Consider the following 21,556-nt stretch of genomic DNA (forward strand, 5'->3'; position numbering starts at 1 on the left):
ATTGTCCATTTGAAAACTCTTTCCATAATTGCATACGTGCCTATGGTGCATTTAATTAACCGTGTACTGCTAAAGATCTGTTTCCTAAATACGAAGTTCCAATGAGACTATTTGTAGTCAAATTAAAGGGACATAAGCCGATCTCTCTACTACCCCTTCCGGAGATCACCGAACTGTGACGTTGGAGAAGCCGTTGCGACGCCTGTTGGAGTTCGAGCGAAAGAGCGAAGGGAAGCAAAATGGCGGAACTTGAAGATGTTACGCTGGATGGTAAACCTTTACATTCGCTTCGTGTGGCGGATTTAAAACTCGCTTTGGAACAACGAAATTTGCCAAAAAGCGGGCAGAAAAATGCACTTATTAAGCGACTGAAAGGGGTAAGTTGTGTGCATGTTTAATGCTAATAGCGAGTACCTGTCAAGTTCAGCAGGAGGCGAGAGAGGGGGTTAGAGGCCGTGTGTCAGTGAATCTGAAGCGGGAATACAAAACGTTTGCAGGTTTGCACACCTTATGTTCGTGGAGAACATGAAATGGCTATTTCCAATGTATAATTGAAATACCTCGAACTTTATTTCAAATTCGTTATCCATAACGTTACTTAATGGCTCTCGGTGGCATTGCTCGGGCCCATGCGTAGTGTTTTTTGAATGGCTAGCTCGGTGTTGCTATGCTAGCCATCATTTTCCTCACTGTATTTGAGTTGCTGTCGTCGGGCCCGCGCTCCGCCTGGAGTGAGTGAGAGAGGAGGGGGCCGGGTAATGGTGGCGCGCCAGCCCGTGATTACACAGACGGAGCAAGCTAGATTAATTGCAGGCAGCATTACTAGAGCTCGCTAATAAACTCGAACTACAATCGAGGAAGACATTTCGTACTCCTCCACACAGACTTAATCAGTAAATGTTGCAGTACTGTGTAATATATGTTAGTATTTATTAGCTGCGAAAGTTAATTTGTCCGGTACTGGCAATATATTTCCTTAGCTTGCCATATAACTTCTTACAAATTCTGGTTTATCACTAAAAGTCTACTTGTTGACATGATCGTTTAACTCCAAGTGTGAGCAATTAATTTGTTCAAATTCTCAATGGAGGAATCTAAACAAGTTAAATCTCTCTCAGCGATAAACAACTGCGTGAGTGGTATCCTGCCTAAAACCAACGGCTACTACCCGTTTAGCCCTAGCTAGCCTACTATTTTGTGTTGCACGGGCCCTGTTTTTTTTTTTTAGCTACAACTGTTAGACAGAAGATCAGTGCGTTTCTTCTCCCAACTTCGGTTACACAACAAGGCTCTCTTTTTCGAAATCACCGTGTCCACATTTGGGGTTCATAAGGTTTCTTTCTCTCAACGGTTTTTGAAACTTTATTTTATTCTGTTCACCAGTCCAGTGAGTCAATAAGAGTATGACTAAACGATCTGGTAGTTTTAATGTACGTTAGGTGTATGTTTGGGTGCTGCTCCTATGATGATTCCGCCATGCTAATACCGATGCACCAGGCTGACAGTGTGTCTACCTGCGTGTAAGTGAGTTGAACTTGTCTTCTCACGCTGACGGTGTCAGGGTGTGCTGAGGGGAACCACCGAAGTATAGACGTTATCGAACACTTCCATTTCTTATGTGGAATGCATGGAATCCGTAAAAATTCTAACTTTCTCTGCTTTCGCGTTCTCGTTTTACCAGGCACTCATGTTGGAGAACCTCCAGAGAACATCAACTCCTCACATTGGACTCCAGCCCAACTCCCAGGTAAGAATGCGCCAGCTTCACTGCACAGTGCCAGACCATCATCTTCTGTGTGCTTTTTTCACTACTCCAGCAAAGTGTCAAATGCCGTCGTGCTAATAGTCGTTTCCCTCGACGTCTGTGTGACTTGTTGTTGTTGTGTCTTGTCTCTGTGCAGATAGGGGAGGAGATGAGTCAGAACAGCTTTATAAAACAGTACCTGGCCAAACAGCAGGAGCTGCTTCGGCAGAGGCTTGAGAGAGAGGCCAGGGAGGCTGCGGAGGCCGACGGTGAGGCTCGCTCCGTTACGGCTCGCTCCGTTACGTTACGGCACATGCTCGTTACGTTACGGCACACGCTTCACGACCGTCCAACCACATCTGCTGATAGGGAGTCAGGTGGCTGAGCGGTTAGGGAGTCGGGCTATTAATCAGAAGGTTGTTGGTTTGATTCCCCGGCCGTGCAAATGACGTTGTGTCCTTGGGCAAGGCACTTCACCCTACTTGCCTCGGGGAGAATGTCCCTGTACTCACTGTAAGTCGCTCTGGATAAGAGCGTCTGCTAAATGACTAAATGTAACATATTCATTAAGCGGATGCTTTCGTTTACATTTTAGTCATTTAGCAGACGCTAAGATTACTAGCCCGATTCCCTAACCGCTCAGCCATCTGACCCATGTTCAAGTCTTTTATTGTCAGATGCACAGAACAACACAGGGTCAGACTGGGCACTGAAATTCTTAGGACAAGACAACGCAAAGCAACCTGGCATAACATAACATACTCAGACATAAGTTACATCTATGATAAGCTAAAATATAATAAACCTCCTAAATATACAAAGTAATATACAATACAGTATACGAAACCTCTAATACACATAATAACCTAATGTAACATTGTCATCGGTTAGAGATGACTGGAACAACGGTCAAAAGACCGTTCCAAGATCAGATACTCGATGTCCTCGTTATCTGGAGGGATCAAAAGGCATTGTTACAGTCGGGAATGAACAGTAGACATTGTCATCACTGTCGGACAGGAACAGTCTGTTCTGTCCAGAAAGCACGATCAACGTTGACTCTCATACATGTCTAGTATGGACAGTAGCCTGAAGTTGAAGACCAGTAGCCACTTAGTGACCACTTAGTGTCGGAACAATAGCTTTGATACGAAACAACAGAATCTTGGTTTAGATCACCACTTACGCATCTCTATAGCAGTTTACTCCCTAAACAACACCTGGGTGGGTATGGGTCTAGAATAAAATGCCAATGGGTATAGCTCAATAGATAGAGCATTTGTCTGCAGATCACAAGGTTGCAGGTTCAAACCCCACGTACTTCTCCAATGATGATTCCGCCATGCTAATACCGATGCACCAGGCTGACCGTGTGTCTACCTGCGTGTAAGTGAGTTGAACTGCCCTTCTCACGCTGACGGTGTCAGAGTGTGCTGAGGAGAACCAAAAATCTTTTAGAAACTGTTTGATCTTACACTGGCCAGGCTGACTCACAAGCTACCCTCTTTCAAGTGATGCTGAAGCAACCAATCAATGAGCCAGTGGTTCTTAACCCTGGTCCTCAGGGAACCCCTGTCCTGCATGTTTTAGATGTTTCTTGGCTCCAACACACCTGATTCAAATGCATGTTCGTTACCAGGCTTCTACAGAGCTAGATAACGACCCATTTATTTGAATCAGGTGTGTTGGAGCAGGTAAACATGTAAAACATGCAGGACAGGGGTTTCCCTGAGGACCAGGGTTAAGAAGCACCGCAATAAGCAGTCTCCCTTGAATTGTGCTTGTTTTGTTCGGGTGTGTTGGGTGAAAAGAAAAGCTGTTGGAGTACAAATCTTCTTTTTGTTTACGAGCAAATTGTGCGCCCGGCTTGACCCGTGACCTCCCTTTCTCTCTGAGATAGAAAGCCCGGCCATCCCAGAAGAGATGGACCTCACAGGGGGCAACGACGGGGGGTCCTATCTCCAAGACAAGGTCAGTAACCTCCACACACACACACACACACAAACACAGAGAAAATACATTACAAAAGGCAAAAAAGGAACGTACAATAATCCCCCTTTGGTCTTTAATATCTCCTGGCAAGTGAGGACACGACTGTGTTGCAGTCTGCAAGGCACATCTGTTCACTGCGCCCTCAAACCTTGTGTGTCTGTGTGCCTCTGTTCACAGCACCACCCAATGCCCTCTCAGCCTCCATTGACCAGGGCAGAAGAAGAAGGAGGTGGACTGCCAGGAGGTCCACTGATGATGGGCCAGGGGATGATGGGCCAGGGGGTGATGGGGCAGGGGATGATGGGTCAAGGGATGATGGGCCAGGGGATGATGGGGCAGGGGATGATGGGCCAGGGAATGATGGGCCAGGGAATGATGGGCCAGGGGATGATGGGCCAGGGGATGATGGGTCAAGGGATGATGGGTCGCAGGCCAGACTTCAGCTCTGGATCTGTTCCCCAGGAATCCTCTGACACCCCTGGGGGCCGTATCCAGCGCCCTCCCCTCCACCCAGGCCACGAAGAGCCCGCCACCCCCTCCCCACCCCGGGCAGTGGCCTCCCTGTCAGTGCGTGTCCTGGGCCAGCCTGAGCGCCAAGGCTTGCCCCCCTCCATGCCCCGCCCCCAGGAGAAGGAAGGCATAGCCCCCTCAGAGCCAGGCTCCGCCCACCCCGTGCTGCACCAGAGCCGGTCCGCCCGTGCGGCAGCCGGCCGCGCCCACGACGAGAGCGATGACGATGACGACGATGATGACGACGACAGCGAGGAGGATGAAGAGTGGGGCCCGGCGGCGGGGGCGAGGAGAGGTGGGGGTGGACGAGCCCCCCCCATGCCCCCACAGCCCTCCCCCAGTGTCCCAACGGCCGGCCGGGAGAGATCCAGACGCAAGCTCCAGCCCCCGCAGCACATCCCCCCACAGCAGGTACACCAACCCCCCATGCTGCGCCAACCCACCCCACCCCCGTCTCCACCCCCAGAGCTCTCCTTCCCCCTCCCTGACACCCCCAAGCAGAGCCCGCCCGACATGGATGAGCCAGAGGGAGCAGGGCCCGGGATGGCAGGCGGGGCAGCTCGCCCCCCTCCAGGGCTCCAGAGGCAAGACTCCGACTCCAGTTCCCGCTCCAGCAGCCCAGAGCCGCCACAGCAACGCCGGCCTGGCCCCCTCTCCCTGCTGGCCCGCAAGATGGAGTCCGAGGGAGCCTTTGGCGCGGAGGGACGGAAGAGAGGCGAGGATGGCCAGGCGGGTCCTGTCATGGCTGGCTCAGGAGAGAGCCTGCCCGGGGTAGGAGATGGGCCAAGTGTGGTTGTGTTCCCTGGAAGTGCTCTCGCCCACACAGGCAGCTCAGCAGGTCACGTTGTCCCCGTACCCGAGCTTTTAGCCCCGGTTGACATGTCGGCGACTCGTCCCACAGCCGTCCCCACCATCACCCTCGGGTCCGCCTCGGAGCTCCAGAGACAGGCTGAAAGGGAGAAGGGACAAACGGAGGAGAGAAAAGAAAAGGAGAGCAGTCTGCCGCCGTGGAAACGTGGAAGAGACTTCACCTCCGCAACCCTCTCTGCTGCAGCCGCATCTCAGGTGGGGGCAGAGGAACCTCCAGGAGACCAGGGGGGGTCGGCCACGTCCCCCCAGACGTCCAGGAAGTCATTCTTCCAGAGGGACACGCCCCAGGCCCCCACCTCCCCTCCAGGCACCACAAGGAGGCCCCGCATGTTCTCCGACACCTCCACCGGTTCCATGGTGTCCCCCGCCAAGCTAGAACACCCTCTCCGCCAGGGGGTGCTGGTCTCAGGACCCCAGTCCGCAGACATGGAGGTCACCGCCACACCACCTGACAAGGCGTCCCCTAAGAAGCCAGACGGAAATGATGTGGAGATGCCCAATATGGAACTCAAGAAGAGGGGTCCGTTGGAGTTCAAGGATGTTCCAGTGAAGAGCCAGTTGGAGCCTATGGGACCTGTGTTGCCCCCTGTAGCCCCAGCCGGTAAAGTGGCAGAGAGGGGGAGGCAGGAGAAGAAGGATAGAGGCAAGAAGTCCCCTGTCTCCAGCGACTCTTCATCCTCCGACTCTGACTCTGGATCGTCTTCATCAGGATCCTCCTCTTCCTCCTCCCAGGACAAGTCCCGCCCCACCAGGCTAAAGAAGGTCAGTTATTGGTTGATAGAAATGTCTATCAATCTCGCTACGACAGTGCTGTCGTAGCGTCTTATTGCCACGCTTCACACACCAGCGGTGTTTTGCGCCTAAAACCGTGCTTCTCCAATGATGATTCCGCCATGCTAATACCGATGCACCAGGCTGACCGTGTGTCTACCTGCGTGTAAGTGAGTTGAACTCGTCTTCTCACGCTGACGGTGTCAGAGTGTGCTGAGGGGAACCAACAAAAATTTAAATGTTATGACACGCTTCTATATCCTGTTTGGAATGCGTAGAACACCTGCAAAACTTGAGAATGTTGCTGCTGACGCCTTCCATTCTGTGTTAACGCGTTTCGCATTTCCAAACTGCCTCCCTTCTCCTCGCACCATCCTACTGTTTGTACCTTTTAACCAATGTATTGTACCGGTCATGTGTCTTCATCCACACTGCTAACTCGCAACGCAAAAGCTTTTGACTAATTCCAAATTAACTTCCAATCGCTGCCAAAAGTCCTGCTCATTTCTCCCCCTCTCCTTTTCCTCAGAAGGCCGCCCCAGGAAAGGGGGATGGAAAAGGAGGACAAGTTAAAGGACAGTCCAAAAAACTCCCTGCAAGGTAGGCCAGACGCCCCACACAGAAACACAGTCTATCCCTTTCAGTCTAGAGACTTTTGTGCAATACTTTACACATTAAAACAAAAATGCAAACTGCTCTTAGTTGATTTTGCATGTTGTGTGAATCTCCCACACGTTCTATTACTTTACTCCTGTTATTATTGTGCATCGGCGGTTGACATGAGTTGGTGAAAAGTTGCTTTTTGCATGTGAATGACTTTGTGTGGTTCAGCTTTAACTTGCTGTGGCTTGTTTGAAATTGACTGGTGTGGATTCACGTTTCAAGGTAAATAATATAGATGTGATATTGACGTGGAATACTACAAGAAAGCAGAATCTGTTAACATTTACATTTAGTAGACGCTCTTATCCAGAGCGACTTACAGCAAGTACAGGGACATTCTCCCCGAGGCAAGTAGGGTGAAGTGCCTTGCCCAAGTACACAACGTCAATTGACACGGCCGGGAATCGAACCTGCAACCTTCTGATTACTAGTCCGATTCCCTAACCGCTCAGCCACCTGACTCCCTGTTTCTTTGAGTCCTGTGTCCTATGAACTTAGTTTTGTATTAAGGTCTGTTTAACCATACCCAGTTAATTTAGAAAAGCATTTGCAATTGGATTTGGCATAGATCTACATTCAGTCAAATCTAAGCATGTTTTTTTTTTATGGATGATGGGATGGTGATGGGACAATGGGTCATTTCCTAGCATTGAAACTTTCAGATTTGAATATGCAGGTAGTTCAGTTCTCTAAGGGGCTGTTAGGGATGTTATTTAGAATTACCCTGCAGATACATGTTCTATTCCTTTCCACATACACACATGAAACCAAACTCATTCAGCTACTCTACTGAAACCTTACACGCATACAAGTGAAATGCTTTTACATTCACAACTGAAACACTCTCACACTAACAGAAATATGACGCTCACATACAGCTCTCAGTTTTGAACTATTGAATGTGTGAAGCCTTCACACATGGTAAAGTGCTCAGAATTAAAATGCTTTCAAATAGTAAACTAACTATGGAAAAATAATAATTTTGTATGAAAGCATTTCAGTATGGTGTAGCAGAGGATTTCAATTCAAACGGAAGGCATTTCAGTCAAATCAGAAGGTGTAAGTTTGGTTTCATGTGTGCATGTGAGAGGAAAAGTACATGTATATTCATTGTAATTCTGAATAATGTCGAACGGCCCCTCGTACAGTTTAATGGTAACTGGAAGGCAGCTATTATGGCATTCACTTAAGATTGATTTGTAACAGCACAATGTTCCTGTATTAACTTGGGCACATTGGCAAGTTAGAATCTATTAGTAAATCGGTCTTAAAGTTATATCCAGACAGTTAACTTTGGCTTTATGTTTCACTCACTAAATTCAACGCAATCTATCGAATTGTTACAAATTAACGGTCGCTCAGTCACCATAGTAAACGCTCATAACTTAAAGTGCTTTGTCACTCGCTCTATTACTAATTATAGACCGCACTATTTCTTGTCAGGCGTTCAATGCGGCAGCCCTACAACCGGTGTGGCCTTTCCTGTGAAAAAAAACGGTCCTTGTTCTCTCCCTCCCTCTTCTCGCAACGCATTAATTTCCCCTTTCGCCAGCCATCATGGCCGTCATGCGTGCATTGCTACTCTGATACCGACGCAGTGCACAATCCCCGCTCTCGCTAAAGGATTTGGCGTCCTCGATTTCAATCCACGCCTGACCGGAATAATCGATCGCGACAGAGCTATAGTTGTCGGGGTTCCAGCCCGGCAATATGCTGTCCGAAGGCAACAAAAACGGGTAAGATAGTGTGAGAGCGAGACTAAGAGGTTAGGCTGGTGGTTAGATACCCTTCATTGGCAGACAGACAGCGGCGTTGAAATATCTCATGTCTCAACTGCTCCGTCACCGTGCATACCTGTCTGATGCACTCTATCAGATTACTGCTTCGTAGCCAGTGAATCTGGACCGGTGAAATGAGTGATTTAGCACATACGAGGTGTGTAACATGCGTTCCCCATGTGAGTTCCTGCGTTTATGGGGGTGGGGGAACCGGTTTTATTTGGGAGGGGGTGGTTAGTTAATTTCGGGGGAATCACTCCACGTCTTTATGCCGCGCACAGACAGCCTTGCAAGCAGCAATATATATATATATATAATATATATATATATATATATATATATATATATATATATATATATGTATGTTCAGGTGCTTAGATTCATAGCGTCATAGGGAGAATCATGCAGCGTTCCCAATCTTATGAATTAAACAAAAGATTGCCTCTGTGCTTCCCCTATTCACTCGTGTTTCCTGTAGCAGTTATGTAAATCTCCCCCACACTTGATATATATTCAAGTGATAAATACAAGCTTTTTTTTAAGGCAAGAGTATCCATTTTAAAACTCAATATGGATGATCTATGTTTTGTTCTTCACCATGTTGGGGTGGAGATGGTGTCAGGATAACAGTTAGCAAATGAGCTAGCATGTGTCGTGGGAGATCATTAATTCTGACATCTGTTAGCCATCCACCAGACAGTGTGAAAGAGGCCTGATGGAGTGACATAATAGTCCGACTGTTTGACTCGCTAAACCTCAGACGGTCTCCTGGTACAAGTACACCATCTGACTACTCTCTCTCCTCGTCCGTGTGATGCTGGTATATTCTGTGACACGCTTGTTGGACTAGAAACTCGGCCGGTTGTCGTTAGCCTAGTTTGTCGGGTCGTTCTGGCCTGCTCACCTAGTTACTCAAAGCATCATGGGCCACACCCAGGGGAAAGTCCATAGAGACCATCAACAGGCTTCATCACTATTAACCTCCAGCCCCGGTGAGTCTAATAATGCCACAATTCATTATTAGAGGTATAGAAGAGTGGTGGTCTGGCATCAGCAAAACTGTCTTTGTAATGGAGTGTGTGTTGGGGAGGGGTGTGTGTGTGTGTGTGTGTGTGGGGGGGGGGGGTGTACACACAGTAATAATAATGACTGCTCAAACTGGCTGCTGCTCCACCAGTGTCCCTCTGGTGATATTGTAGACATCTGTCTCCTCACAGGCATCGAATCGAAGGTGTGTATTAGTGGAATAACATGCCAATCACACACACACAGAAAAAAGAGGGTAAAAGACCCCCCCCCCTCAAGGAACAAATCTCCAAGGAGATAGCGAAGGTTCTCTCTCTGTCTCTCCAGACTCCTGTGACTACATGATGTCATCCAACCCCCCTGAGGCACAACAAAAGCCTTCCATTGGCTGTGTTCTCTTTCAGGCGATCCAGAGAATAGGATTGACTCCAGAAAAATACAATTGTATGGTTGATTAGCTTGTGGGAGATGACCATCGTCATGGTTACCGTCAGCTACTTGGTATTGCTCTGTGTCATTCTTAGCTTCTGCTCATCATGCTAGTCGTATTGGCCCCCTGCGTTCATGTCCTTGAGACTGTAACCCCCGTTTACACAGCTTGTTCATGCCGGGAACGTTGCTCCTCAATGCCGCCTCGCAGTTCTGCACTAAAGGTATGAACGCGGAACAGAGGTCGTTGTTGTACCGGCAATAAGCCGGCGGCAGAGGTGGTCACAGAGCCGAATGGACGTCTGTGTGAAAGGCAGAGCCGGCATGGCTGCACGACACGCGCTAGATGCCGACACTGACGTCACGCCTCTGATTCTGGAACGCCGGGCAGGATATCGAAACTCCCCTCATGGGGCAGCATCAAGTGGAAAGTGTTTTGTTTACATCGGGGTAAACAAACAAATCCTTTGCGATGACGTGTCTTCCGGGATCCTCTGTATGAAAGAGGCTTATGTGAGCACATTGCTCTAAAACATGGACTACACTCTCTGGGATGGCTGGACCCGTGGGAACTACAACTCCCAACACACCGGCTGCACAGGAGAACTCTGACCCCAGTTGTCCCGCCCCAGATCTCTGTCAGCACACCAGGGACTGTCCCCTAATGCTAACACACCTATAGGAGACTAGTTTGTGTTTGTACGGTTTCTCATTATAAACAGGGATCTCAGACTCATCCAATCAGAGAACCAGGCTTGGGTCACATGACTTGACCCAAACCAGATGTCTTTGTGACGTTCAAAATCTTATTTTAATAACTAAGTTTATCTCTGTATAAAAATTGCTAGTGATGCAGCAGTATGAGGTCTGACTGTCACATCCATCCCTCCCTCCTCACCCACACAGTCAACATAATTGAGGTGTCCCTGTGTATGTGTGGTGTTGGTGTGTTCCTGCTAATGTCAGCAGTGCTTTCCTCGGCATGTGTTTTTGTGTGTCAACATCCAAGAGTTTGTTTAAGGAGTATTTGTGACCCTGGAGCAGGGTGTCGCTTGGTTGGTGAGTTATTTATAGTTGGACTGACCCAGATCACAGGCCTCAGCCATCCTTGTGCTCTCTCTCTCCGCCCCCTCTCTCTCCTGCTTCCCGTCTCTCGGACAGTTTGGATGACCCTCATCTCTGCTTCTGATGAGTGGCACAATCACTTCTGTCTTTACATTCCCTCCCCATGAGTGACCTGTGTGTGTCATTGGCTAGCGTTGGGTTGTGACTAGCTTCTTCACTTTCAGAATCCTCTTCAGTTTGGTGGATGAACTTCCGTATCGTGGTGTTTTCGTACTCGTGCTAATATCGGTCTCTGTGTCTCTCGCTCTCTCCGCTTCCGTTCTCTCTCTCCTCCCTTTCTCCTCCAGGGAGGTGAAGTCTCAGCCCAGTGGCCCTTCGGTGATGGAGGTGGACCAGGACTCTGAGAGCTCCCCAGCCCAGGCCGTCCAGGAGGCCGACCCCGACCGCAGTGAGGGCCGTCTGGAGGAGGTAAGACCGCTGAGAGGGAGGGCCCTGGCTCCTCTACACCCAGAAGCACGTGGGGGGCTAACCAGGGAAGTGGGTGGTGCTGCTGGAGACGGGTGGGGGTCAGTCCCTGAATCAACCGCTCCCTGACTGCAACCTCTGCACATGGAATATGTGGTACATCTAGGAAGTAAAAAATAAATACAATTCCTTCTCTCTGATAGGCTTACGAGGGGAGGAGGGGGAGGGGATAAAACATCCATCCAGTAAGATCTTCACCGTTGGCATAGGTCTCAGGTTGGGGGGGAGTGGTTTGATTTTGGGATTGGCTGGTTCGTTACAGACATTACAATGTATACAATAGGGCTGAGCCTTCACTAACCTCTCTGTCCTCTTGACTGAGTATGATACAGCTAACTTTGTTTCTAGATCTTTCTCTCACACGTAGGCTAGTGTTCTGCTCAACACCTTCTCCTGTCCGTAGATAGATTGTTACCATAGTCACCGTATTGCAGGTGGGGGGCGGTAAACGCTGCGTGAAATTAGACATGAACCCCAGACAGGTTGCATGCTCCTCACCCTGGTGTGTGTGTGTGTGTGTGGTGAGATGAATGTCTTACTTATTTGATTGCCTCATGCCTTCTCACCTACTGTTGCAAGCTAATTCTCCACCCTACCTTGCTGTCATAGCCTGGGTTCCATTTTACACAAGTTCTAGTTGATATATATATAGCTGCTTGTGTTACTGCAGTCATTTCATATTACATAAATCATTTACAGCCAACATTAAACCATAGTAGCAGGCTTGGCATTTTAAAATGAGCGTATTCCTGAACAGAATTTAAACAGAACTCAGTTTTCTGATGCACTTCATACTACTTTTCTCTTTTACATGTGATGAGATATTAATGCAGTTTGCATTTTCTAAGCCCTAATGAAATTGCCCAGCACCGTGTGCTTGTGTGTGTGTGTGCTAGTCATTGACCCCTGTGTGTGTGTGTGTAATAGCCCCTGACTGTGTGTGGGGAGAGATACATCAGGACTCTTTTTCTCTTCCTCCCTCTTTTTCTCTCCCCACTCATTCCTTATCTCTCTCTGTCCTGAATCTCTCCCCGTACCTGATCTTCTCTTACACTATACATGCTCGTTATTCTCTCTCTATCTCTTTTTGTATGGAATGATTGCTGTTTAAAACCCCATTGATTGCTTTGTTATGAAGGTGCCCATTCCTCTTCCATTGCCCCTAATGGTACCTGCGTACTACTACCAACATCACCTCCACCACTCCTCCTCCTCCTGCCCCGCTATGCCCAAGCGCCTCGGCGGTACCTGAACTAGGCCCAGAGTCTGCGCCCACCTCCGCACTGAGCTAAGCCCCAGCCAGAGAGCCCGAGAGCTGGCCTGAGCCCTGAGCCTGCGAGGCCCATGCTGACCCCCCCCCCCACTCACCCCCCAAGCCCAGCCCCCTCCCTCCCCACCCTGCACACATCCCTCTGGCTCTCTGTTTGAGCCTTCTCCGGCCCGGAGCCAGCCTGGAACACTGGAACGCACAGATCCAGACCAGAGCCGGGGGGAGACGGAGGAGGGGGGGGGGGGGGTGCCACGTTGCCGTGGTAACCGCCTCGACGAGGGGGGGTGTGTGTGTGTAAGAAAGACGCTGCCTGACCGGCGTCGGCAAAGAGAGGGACGGAGGCAGAAGAGCTGCTGTCTGTCTGCTGCCCTCCTCCTGTCCAGCTTGCCAGCTGCCATTTTGTGGAGAAGGGAGAAGCTCCAGCTAAAGCTACCAGCCCCTCTGCCACAGAAAGAAAGAGAGAGAGAAAAAGCAAGTGAAGAACAAGCTCTCCCTCTCGTCTGCAAGCTGTCTGTCTTCCGGTGGACCTATCCTATGAGAGAGAGGATTCCTGACGTCCTGTTCCCTGTGTCCACCCCCTCATGCCAGCTCGCCCTCTACTGGAGGAGAGCAGTACTACCAGGCAGATGTTGCTGCCTGTTGTGTATTGGTGAACTGAGATCCGTTTCCCTGTGTTGAGCAGGCCCGTAAAGGTGCCCAACGTTGTATGTCGAAGGACTCCCGTTTAAAACACTGGATCTATACTGGGGAAGTTCCAATCCCTGTTGAATGTTGATACTCTGGAATATTGGAAAAAGGACTTTGGTTTTGCGATCACAATTTGGAACTGCAACCGCAATGCACTGTTCCAGGACTATACTGATATTAACTATGAGGTTCTGTGGACTTGCTTAATGGAACCCATCTGTGCCGTATCCTGGAGGATTTTCACAGCCCTGCACAGCTGTTATCATATAATTGGCTGGACTGTCAAGGCTAGTTGTCATTATCTAGCATGATTGGCTGGTCAAACCACATCCGAGACATTCGTTTCAACCACGGTGATTTAAGGACCATGCTGCAGGCTCTGCCGGTCTCATGTGTGCTATACGCTTGGGACCATCTTGTTTTTTCTTTTTTGTAGTTTTTTTTTTTTTAATGGGTGAACTCTGACTTGGCAGCTGTTCACCCACAACAAAGACATTTAAAAGAGTTTCACAGAAGAGTCAATATGGACGCCCTTACAGGATACTTTATACATCACTGGCTGTGTTCACCCGTGAGTCCTGCATGAACTTTCAGCCCATGATGCAGTTTTTCTGATGGAGATGTTCACATCCACCGAGGGAACTTCCCCGTCTGGTTTCCTGTCAGCTCCAGAGAAGCATCCTGAGCCACTCTGCACGCTGTGGCCTCAACGGATTACGGATTTGAATGGACTATTCATTTGGACTGTTCAGAGACTTTCGGAAGTCTAAATTTGCCATGGACACAAAGGAATCTGATTCGTTTTTTGGGACTTTCCGATTCCTTCCTAACTGAAATTACAACCGAAGATGCGTTTGATTTGCCGAGACAACGCAACAAATGAAACTGTCCGTCAAACTGTCCTGTCCCCGCCCCCTTCAGGAAAAAAGTCTGCACACTCAAACCGAGTCCCGCCCTCACTCCTCTGCCTACTCTGATTGGACCCTTGTTGCCTAGATACAGTGCACACTGCCGTGCGGTTGGGCCATAGCCAAGCCAGTGAGGAATCAGGTGTCAATGGTACCAGGAAATGACTTGTAATTTTTCTCTCTAATTGAGCTGTATTTATTTTTTGGAGTAACTGTAAAAAGAATGTCAGCTATTGTATTTTCTCAGAGCTTTAGGTCGTTACTTGGATACTGAAGGAATCTATTTTATGTTTATCTTGGTTACTCTAGAGATCTTTAAACTATCAGGATTACTGCAGTTTTAATTTGATCTTTTTGATATTCAAATGTCACCATGGCAATGCCAAAGCCAACGTTGCTTCTGCATTAGCAGAGCAAGCCTATGTTGTTAAGTCTCAAACCTGGTGAATTTTAAACTGCAGTATGAACAGAATCCTGTCCTGGTTTCCGTGGTCTAACAGAGAGCAGTTCTCCACCAATCACCTTCCACCTCTGTTGCAATGACAGCTACTTGTCAGCGTAGGTCACTGCAGACTAACCTTAAGTCTACAACCCCCTGGAGCCTAAGTCACAAATCTTGTATGAATACGCAATACTTAAAAGAGATGTACACTTCCCTTAATTTATGACCGTGTAGACCCAGACACACACACACACACCTATGCTGTATCCACTCCCACAAACACACACACACACACATACACACACACACACAGGAAAGGCACTTTGGTTGTACTTTTCCTAACGAGCTGCCCAAGGGTATCCAGTTTCCTCACCCCCCCCTCACAGAGATCATAAAACACATCGATCCCTCGCATTGGGTGAGTCCAGTCTCTCCTAGCCATTTTCTCCCGACTGCTTTAATGCACATAGTGAACCCTCCCCTCGGCCCTCAGAGTTTTGCAGCCTCTTCTGTCACAGCAGTAGAAGTCCGCTAATGATTTACCGATTCCACGTCTTTGAAACAGAGGTGGAGGAGAGAGTCTGGAGTCCCTCTCTCCGTATTGACCCAAGCCCCCCCTCCCCCCCTTTCTCCTCCCTCCCTTTCCTTTTTAATGTGGCTCAATAGGAGCCTGTCCTGGCTCTTTCTCTCTCTGTCTCCCCCCCCACCCCCTTTCTCTTCTCTGTTTGCCTGCTGTGTGTGTGTCTGTCTCACAGTCTCACATCTCCCCACACCCCTGGGGTATCTCTATGTCCTCTCTATTTTTCCAGAGCTCTACTCCTAAGGCTTTTGCAGCCCGCAAGATCTCCCTGACCAGTGAGTATACCCGTCTCCAGACCAGTGAGTATACGTGTTAGCAAGCTAGCATAGCCACTGTTAGGATGATGGCAATCGGTGTCCGGAAAGATGCACAACGATTTAAAAAGTTGACTTGGTTTAATAGGACAGCGCAGGATCATGTAACCGGTCGAGGCAGAGAGTGGTCAGATGAGTGAGGCCAGGGGTTATAAACATCCTTACATATAATGAATAGACAAGTTCAAATATAGTTCCCACAGAATGTTTCTTTACAGGGCACTGTAATGTGGTCAGCATTTTTGAATTCTTGAAAGATTCTACCTGACCGTATCGTAACACATTGAAGCCTTTCCCTACGTAGTGTCTCACTGCCTCCTGTTAGGGGAGTCAGATGGATGAGCGGTTAGGGAATCGGGCTGTTAATCAGAATCTTCCCGGTTCGATTCCCGTCCGTGCCAAATTACATTGTGTCCTTGGGCAAGGCACTTCACCCTACTTGCCTCAGGGGGAATGTCCCTGTACTTACTGTAAGTCGCTCTGGATAAGAGCGTCTGCTAAATGTAAATGTTAGTCTGAACAAGTGAGGCCCTGATCTATATGTGGGCTCCACAGCATGTCCTCTTGATCTAAGTAGGAGAGAAGTCTCTCTCACAGAAATTCAGCATATCGGCCACAGTGAGTTACCATGTAATTAGCATAGCCACCCACAATACGGTGAGTTATCAAGTTAGCATAGCCATCCACTGTCCAGTGAGTATGCTGGCTAGCTAGCTAGCATAGCTCGCCCCTCATCCAATGACACGCCTCGTCTCCTCCCAGCAGGCAGCAAGACTTCTCCAGTTGGCGGCGAGGCCGGTGCAGGGGAGGCGGAGTCAGGAGGGCTGGGCGGGAGGAAGAGGAGGTGGGGCTCCAGCACAGCCGTCACTACCAAGAAGCCGTCCATTAGCATCACCACCGACTCACTGAAGGTAGAGCACACACACACTCTAACACAGTGGTTTTCAACCCTGGTCCTCAGGGAACCCCTGTCCTGCATGTTTTAGATTTTTACCCTGCTTCAACACACCTGATTCAAATGAATGGGTCGTTACCAGGCTTCTGCAGAGCTAAATAATGACCCATTCATTTCACCCTGGGGACCAGGGTTGAAAACCACTGCTCTAACACACACATAAACACAAGCCAACCTAATCCCACACACTCAAGCAAACTATTAGTCTCTGAACACTGAAATCTTTTTCTCCTTTCTTAAACCTCCCTCACCCCTTTCACTCTCTCCCACCTGCTCCTCTTCTCAAGTCTCTGATCCCAGACATAAAGGCCAGCCAGGAGGCGGTGGTTGAGCTGCACCCAGAAGAGCTGCACCTGTCTGGGGAGGAGGAGGAGGAAGAGAGGGGTGAGGAGGACACCCCCTCCAGGGAGAACAGGGAGGACCAGGGCCTGGACAAGGGCCTGCAGATCAGACGCACAGTCACTCAGGTACACTTCCTCTTTTGTCTCTGGCTTCTCTGACAGAAGGGGTAATCATGTATAGAATCTACATCAGTGCTTCTTAACCCTGGTCCTCAGGGAACCCCTGTCCTGCATGTTTGAGATGTTTCCCTGCTCCAACACACCTGAAACAAATAAATGGGTCGTTATCTAGCTCTGTAGAAGCCTGGTAACGACCATGCATTTGAATCAGGTGTGTTGGAGCCAAGAAACATCTAAAACATGCAGGACAGGGGTTCCCTGAGGACCAGGGTTAAGAAGCACTGATCTACATGATCAGTTTGTCTTTCTGAAGGTGATTTGAACCTTCTTCGGAAGTAGTCCAGTGGTTTATCGTGTGGCGTTGTGTCTCACGCCCTCCGGCCTCTCTCTCTCCTCGCAGGTGGTCCCTGGCGAGGGCCAGAAGAACGGGCAGAGAGACCAGAGGGATGAGGAAGAGGAGGAGAAACGGGACCAGGAGAGAGGAAGGACACGCAAGGACAGGAGGAAGAGCAGCGCTTCAGAGGACGCCTTGAAAACCGAGCCCTCCACAAAGGACACGGACGCCCAGAAAGGTGAACCTCACGCTTGATTTAGATTCCCAGCTTGCTTGCGGGGCCTGTATGTAGGTGGAGTTTCACCTGACATCGATAAGAAAAATGTAAAAACATCGTTCACAATCTCTTGAACCTTACCCCTCTCCCCAATCTCTCTCTCTCCTCCCTCCCTCCCTCAGTCACCCCCAGCGACACCCTGGTGCGTCGCTCCATCAGCCAGCAGAAGTCCGGCGTGTCCATCACCATCGACGACCCCGTCCGCTTGGCCAAGCAGCCCTCCCCGCCCCGCGGCAAAGTCTCCAAGATCGTCCACGTTTCCAACCTGGTAAGCATGGAGAAGGACAACCTGACGTGATCCAAACCCTCCCTCTCTCCTGCCGTCATGGGAGTGAGTCATGCTAGAGCAGATGGCTGGAGTCTCAGTGTGTGTTTCTGCATCAGGTCTGTAAATCCCGAGTTCTTAATGCTGAGTCAAGTCCCTCTGGGGCCAATTAAGCTGTTCTAGTTTGGTTTTTCATTTTGCGTGGGTATGCGAGAAGGAAAGCGATGAAGGATCTCAGCTCGGCTTCCTTTCTCCCCCGTGTTCCCCAACATCCTCCCAGTCTCTCCCCGCCAAACATGAAATGCCAACATGCCATGAAAACCTTCCAGTTCCAGTCAAGCTCCACCTGAGAGATTTGAGTGTCTGTATTTGGTTTGGTTCCACTTCTGTAAATCTTGAGTCCCATCTCTGAGGTGACCCCCTGTCCTCCTTTCTTCTCCAGGTGCGACCTTTCACCCTGGGCCAGCTTAAGGAGCTGCTGAACCGCAGCGGGTCCCTGGTGGAGGAGGGCTTCTGGATCGACAAGATCAAGTCCCACTGCTATGTCACTGTGAGTAGCACCCACCCACCTTACTTACCCCGTGGTCATACATAATAATATAACTCCACGATGAATACAGCAAAGACGATGGAAGTATAACATTAATACAAAGTTTACGTTGAAAAATATTTTTTACCAAAAAAGTTTTGAAAGGTGGAAACAATATTTTCCCAAAATATATTTCCACACTGTGTCTGCTGTATGTAAATGTCAGTCTTGAATATAAGAGAAGCAGGTTGACTCTCTTTCCCTTTTCACTCCGTCATACTCTCTCTCTACTTCTCCCTTTCCTTTTCTCTACCTGTCTCTCTCTCTCCCTCCCTCAGTATGCCACTACAGAGGAGGCGGTGGCCACCAGGGCAGCCCTCCATGGGGTGAAGTGGCCCCAGAGCAACCCTAAAGTCCTCAGCGTGGACTTCTGTGAACAGGAAGAGGTGAGCTCACACCCACCATGCCAGCACTGAGCCAACCACCGCTGTAAAACAACATGTATTACAGATAACACACACAAACACAACATGTAGTACAGATCACACACACAAAAACAACATGTAGTACAGATCACACACACTCAACATGTCGTACAGATCACAAACACACACACAGAACATAATAACCTTCTCTTTCCTCTCCGTCCTCCAGCTGGACTTCCACCGGGGTCTCCTGGTCGTGGAGCGGGCCGGAGAGGAGCCCCACCCGGGGGGTCCTCACGGCCGGCCGGCCGCCCTGCCCCCCCTGATGCCCGAGCGCGGCGGGCTGGGAGGGGTGCGGGACCAGTGGGCGGAGCGAGAGAGGGAGATGGAGCGTCGAGAGAGGACCCGGGCCGAGAGGGAGTGGGACCGGGACAAGATCCGAGACTTCGGGAGGCCGGGGGAGGAGGGGAGGCGCTCGCCCTCCCGGGAGAGGAGGAGGAAGGAGAGGGGGAAGAGCAAGGAGAAGAAAACGGACAAAAAGGGTGAGGGAAAGACGGAGTCACTGTTTCCCCGAGGTGATGTACTCAGACGACTGACCAACTTCCTGCAGGGACAATAGCAAGCTTGTTGTTTTTCTCAATAACTGACAGACTTGTTTTTTGATTTTAGCGGAGAAAGGAGACGAGCCTCCAGTCAAACTGCTTGACGACCTGTTCCAGAAGACCAAAGCAGCTCCATGTATATACTGGCTTCCCCTCTCAGAGGAGCAGGTTAGTCTCTCTCTCTCTCACACACACACACACACACACACACACAGAGCATCCTCATCATCTCTGATGTGTCTGTTTCCCCAGGCGGCTCAGAGGGTTCTGGACCGCGCCGAGCGGCAGAAGGAGAGAGAGAGGCGACGAAAAGAACTGCAGGAGGAGGAGGAGAAGAAACGCGAGGAGGAGCGGAAGGAGAGGGTCAAAAACAGAGAGAAGGAGGGTGGGGCAGCTGCTGCTGCTGGAGGAGCAGGAGGAGCAGGAGGAGCGGGCAGAGGAGTGGAGGGAGACAAGGATCGAGAGAGGGAGAGAGACAAGGGGAGGGAGCGGGGCAGGGACAGAGAGGGGGGGGATAAGAGGAGGGAGGGGTACAGACCCCGCGCCCCCTCCGGGGGCGTAGTTGCCGGACGGCGTTCTCGTAGTCGTAGCAACCCCCGAGACAGACGCCGCTGAGGTGCGCTGGTCTGACGAGGGGAGGGAGGGATGGAGAGAGTAGGAGGAGGGATGGAGGATGGGGAGGACACAGAGAACACAAACAATGAAACACGGCAGAAAGGAGGGATTAATTTGCCCCGTCCTCCACCTTGAGAGGGTTCCCTTTTCTCCAAAGTATGCCCTGCCTCACTTAGCCATCTGTCTCCCTCACTGCTTTAGGTTGACCCGTTAGAAAGCAGAACATCGTTCCCCTCTCTCTCCTGCTGTCTCTGCCCCACCTTGCACCGTCGCCCCCCCCCCCCCCCCCCCCCCTCTTGTACATTATACTGTGTTGGTCTCACATCTAGATTGATTTGAAGTGTTTTTAGCAAAGTATACATACCAACTGTCTGTCCGACTCCACTTTTTCCTCTTTCGCTCTTTCTTTCTCTCCTTTACATCTATCTAGAGCGCTCTGCCTTACTCGTATGGCCTTGTGCTCTTTCTCTCCCCCCCCTTGTTTTTTTTGTACCAGAGAAACTAGTGAAAAGACAGGTTGGTTTGGATGGGTAGCTAGCTGGCACCTAGCTTGTGCCACTCCCTGAGGTTTGGAATGAGAAACTCCCCGTTTAAGCTCTGTGGTCACACAGTTCCAAGTCCCCTGTAATAAAGCGGGTCCCAAATAGCCCTCCTGAAATATGTGCTAGAATTCAGTTTAGTGTCTCCACTCCTTCAGGCTGTGACGTTCCTCATTTCTTTTTCTACCGACTGTCGTCTTTGTAGGATCATATGAAGGAGTTCTTTTTTTCTTTTTCTTGCTTTTGAAGTTTTACGAATCATGTAAATTTCAGCCTTGGAGGTTTCGTGTGTTTAATATAGCGTGGTTCCCCCCCCCCTCCCCACCAAGGTTTCAGTGACATGTCGTTACACTGTTGACAGAATGCTTGAATTTGAAATTAGGAACATTTGTCTTTCCCTTGTGACGATTATAGACATTATACGCGTGTTGTGTATGGGGGGGGGAGAGGATTATTTGAGAGGCACACCGTTAAGCATGTATAATGTTCTGTATTTGGTTGTTTCCGGTGGGTGGGTGTGTGGGAAGGAGGCAGAATCCTGAGGGGGTTCTAGAACACTCGTCACACCACCATTCTCCCTGCCCACTTTTCTCCAGAATGCTTAGCTGATCTCAAATCAATTGATGGGAAGGTTTTCAGGTGCACACTACTGAGAAAAAGATGGAGGATTAGGGTGTTAAGTGGTACTGGTCTTGCCTGTTCTAGTTGCTTCTCCAGGTAGCAGTGATGACCCTTCCTGCTGTGTTTCTTTCCGCTGTTCAAATAAGGGAGTTTATCCTAAAATAGATTTCACAAGTAATTGTTACTGTTTTAATATTTTGAATTTTATGTGTTTGAAACTGATTTTCTAATTTTGCTCCAATTTGATTTTTTTGTCGGTTGATTTTTTTTTTCTCTCCTGTAAGTACTGAATGTACAAAGATTAAAACAATAAATTTAAAGTTAAACATTACTTTTTCCATGTTGTGTTCATTTGTGTT

General features: G+C 49.4%; 1 protein-coding gene and 3 non-coding genes across 8 annotated transcripts; all 4 read left to right on the top strand.

Moving 5' to 3' along the window:
• The first annotated feature begins 203 nt into the window (after nucleotides 1-203).
• Nucleotides 204-21,528, top strand: acin1b (apoptotic chromatin condensation inducer 1b). 5 transcript variants are annotated; one of them, XM_062449491.1, is made up of 17 exons: nucleotides 204-377; nucleotides 1,682-1,747; nucleotides 1,902-2,013; nucleotides 3,645-3,715; nucleotides 3,914-5,878; nucleotides 6,420-6,487; nucleotides 11,196-11,316; nucleotides 15,490-15,559; nucleotides 16,337-16,485; nucleotides 16,817-16,996; nucleotides 17,391-17,562; nucleotides 17,724-17,869; nucleotides 18,309-18,416; nucleotides 18,734-18,841; nucleotides 19,050-19,362; nucleotides 19,490-19,590; nucleotides 19,675-21,528. In XM_062449491.1, exons 1-17 carry the CDS (start codon nucleotides 240-242, stop codon nucleotides 20,035-20,037), a joined length of 4,251 nt encoding a protein of 1,416 aa, XP_062305475.1. In that variant the 5' UTR covers nucleotides 204-239; the 3' UTR covers nucleotides 20,038-21,528. The 5 variants fall into 5 exon arrangements, with proteins under 5 accessions (XP_062305475.1, XP_062305474.1, XP_062305476.1 ...); XM_062449490.1 differs by having other exon boundaries at nucleotides 205-377; nucleotides 6,417-6,487; XM_062449492.1 differs by having other exon boundaries at nucleotides 205-377; nucleotides 6,417-6,487; nucleotides 15,490-15,535.
• LOC134010182 (small nucleolar RNA U6-53/MBII-28) lies at nucleotides 1,458-1,558 on the top strand. Its single transcript, XR_009928326.1, has one exon. It is a non-coding gene; the product is annotated as a small nucleolar RNA U6-53/MBII-28 (small nucleolar RNA).
• Nucleotides 3,068-3,186, top strand: LOC134010184 (small nucleolar RNA U6-53/MBII-28). Its single transcript, XR_009928328.1, has one exon. It is a non-coding gene; the product is annotated as a small nucleolar RNA U6-53/MBII-28 (small nucleolar RNA).
• Nucleotides 5,991-6,091, top strand: LOC134010183 (small nucleolar RNA U6-53/MBII-28). Its single transcript, XR_009928327.1, has one exon. It is a non-coding gene; the product is annotated as a small nucleolar RNA U6-53/MBII-28 (small nucleolar RNA).
• Nucleotides 21,529-21,556: the final 28 nt, after the last annotated feature.

This window comes from Osmerus eperlanus, chromosome 23, assembly GCF_963692335.1.
Source record: "Osmerus eperlanus chromosome 23, fOsmEpe2.1, whole genome shotgun sequence".
NCBI classification, from domain to species: Eukaryota; Metazoa; Chordata; class Actinopteri; order Osmeriformes; family Osmeridae; genus Osmerus; species Osmerus eperlanus.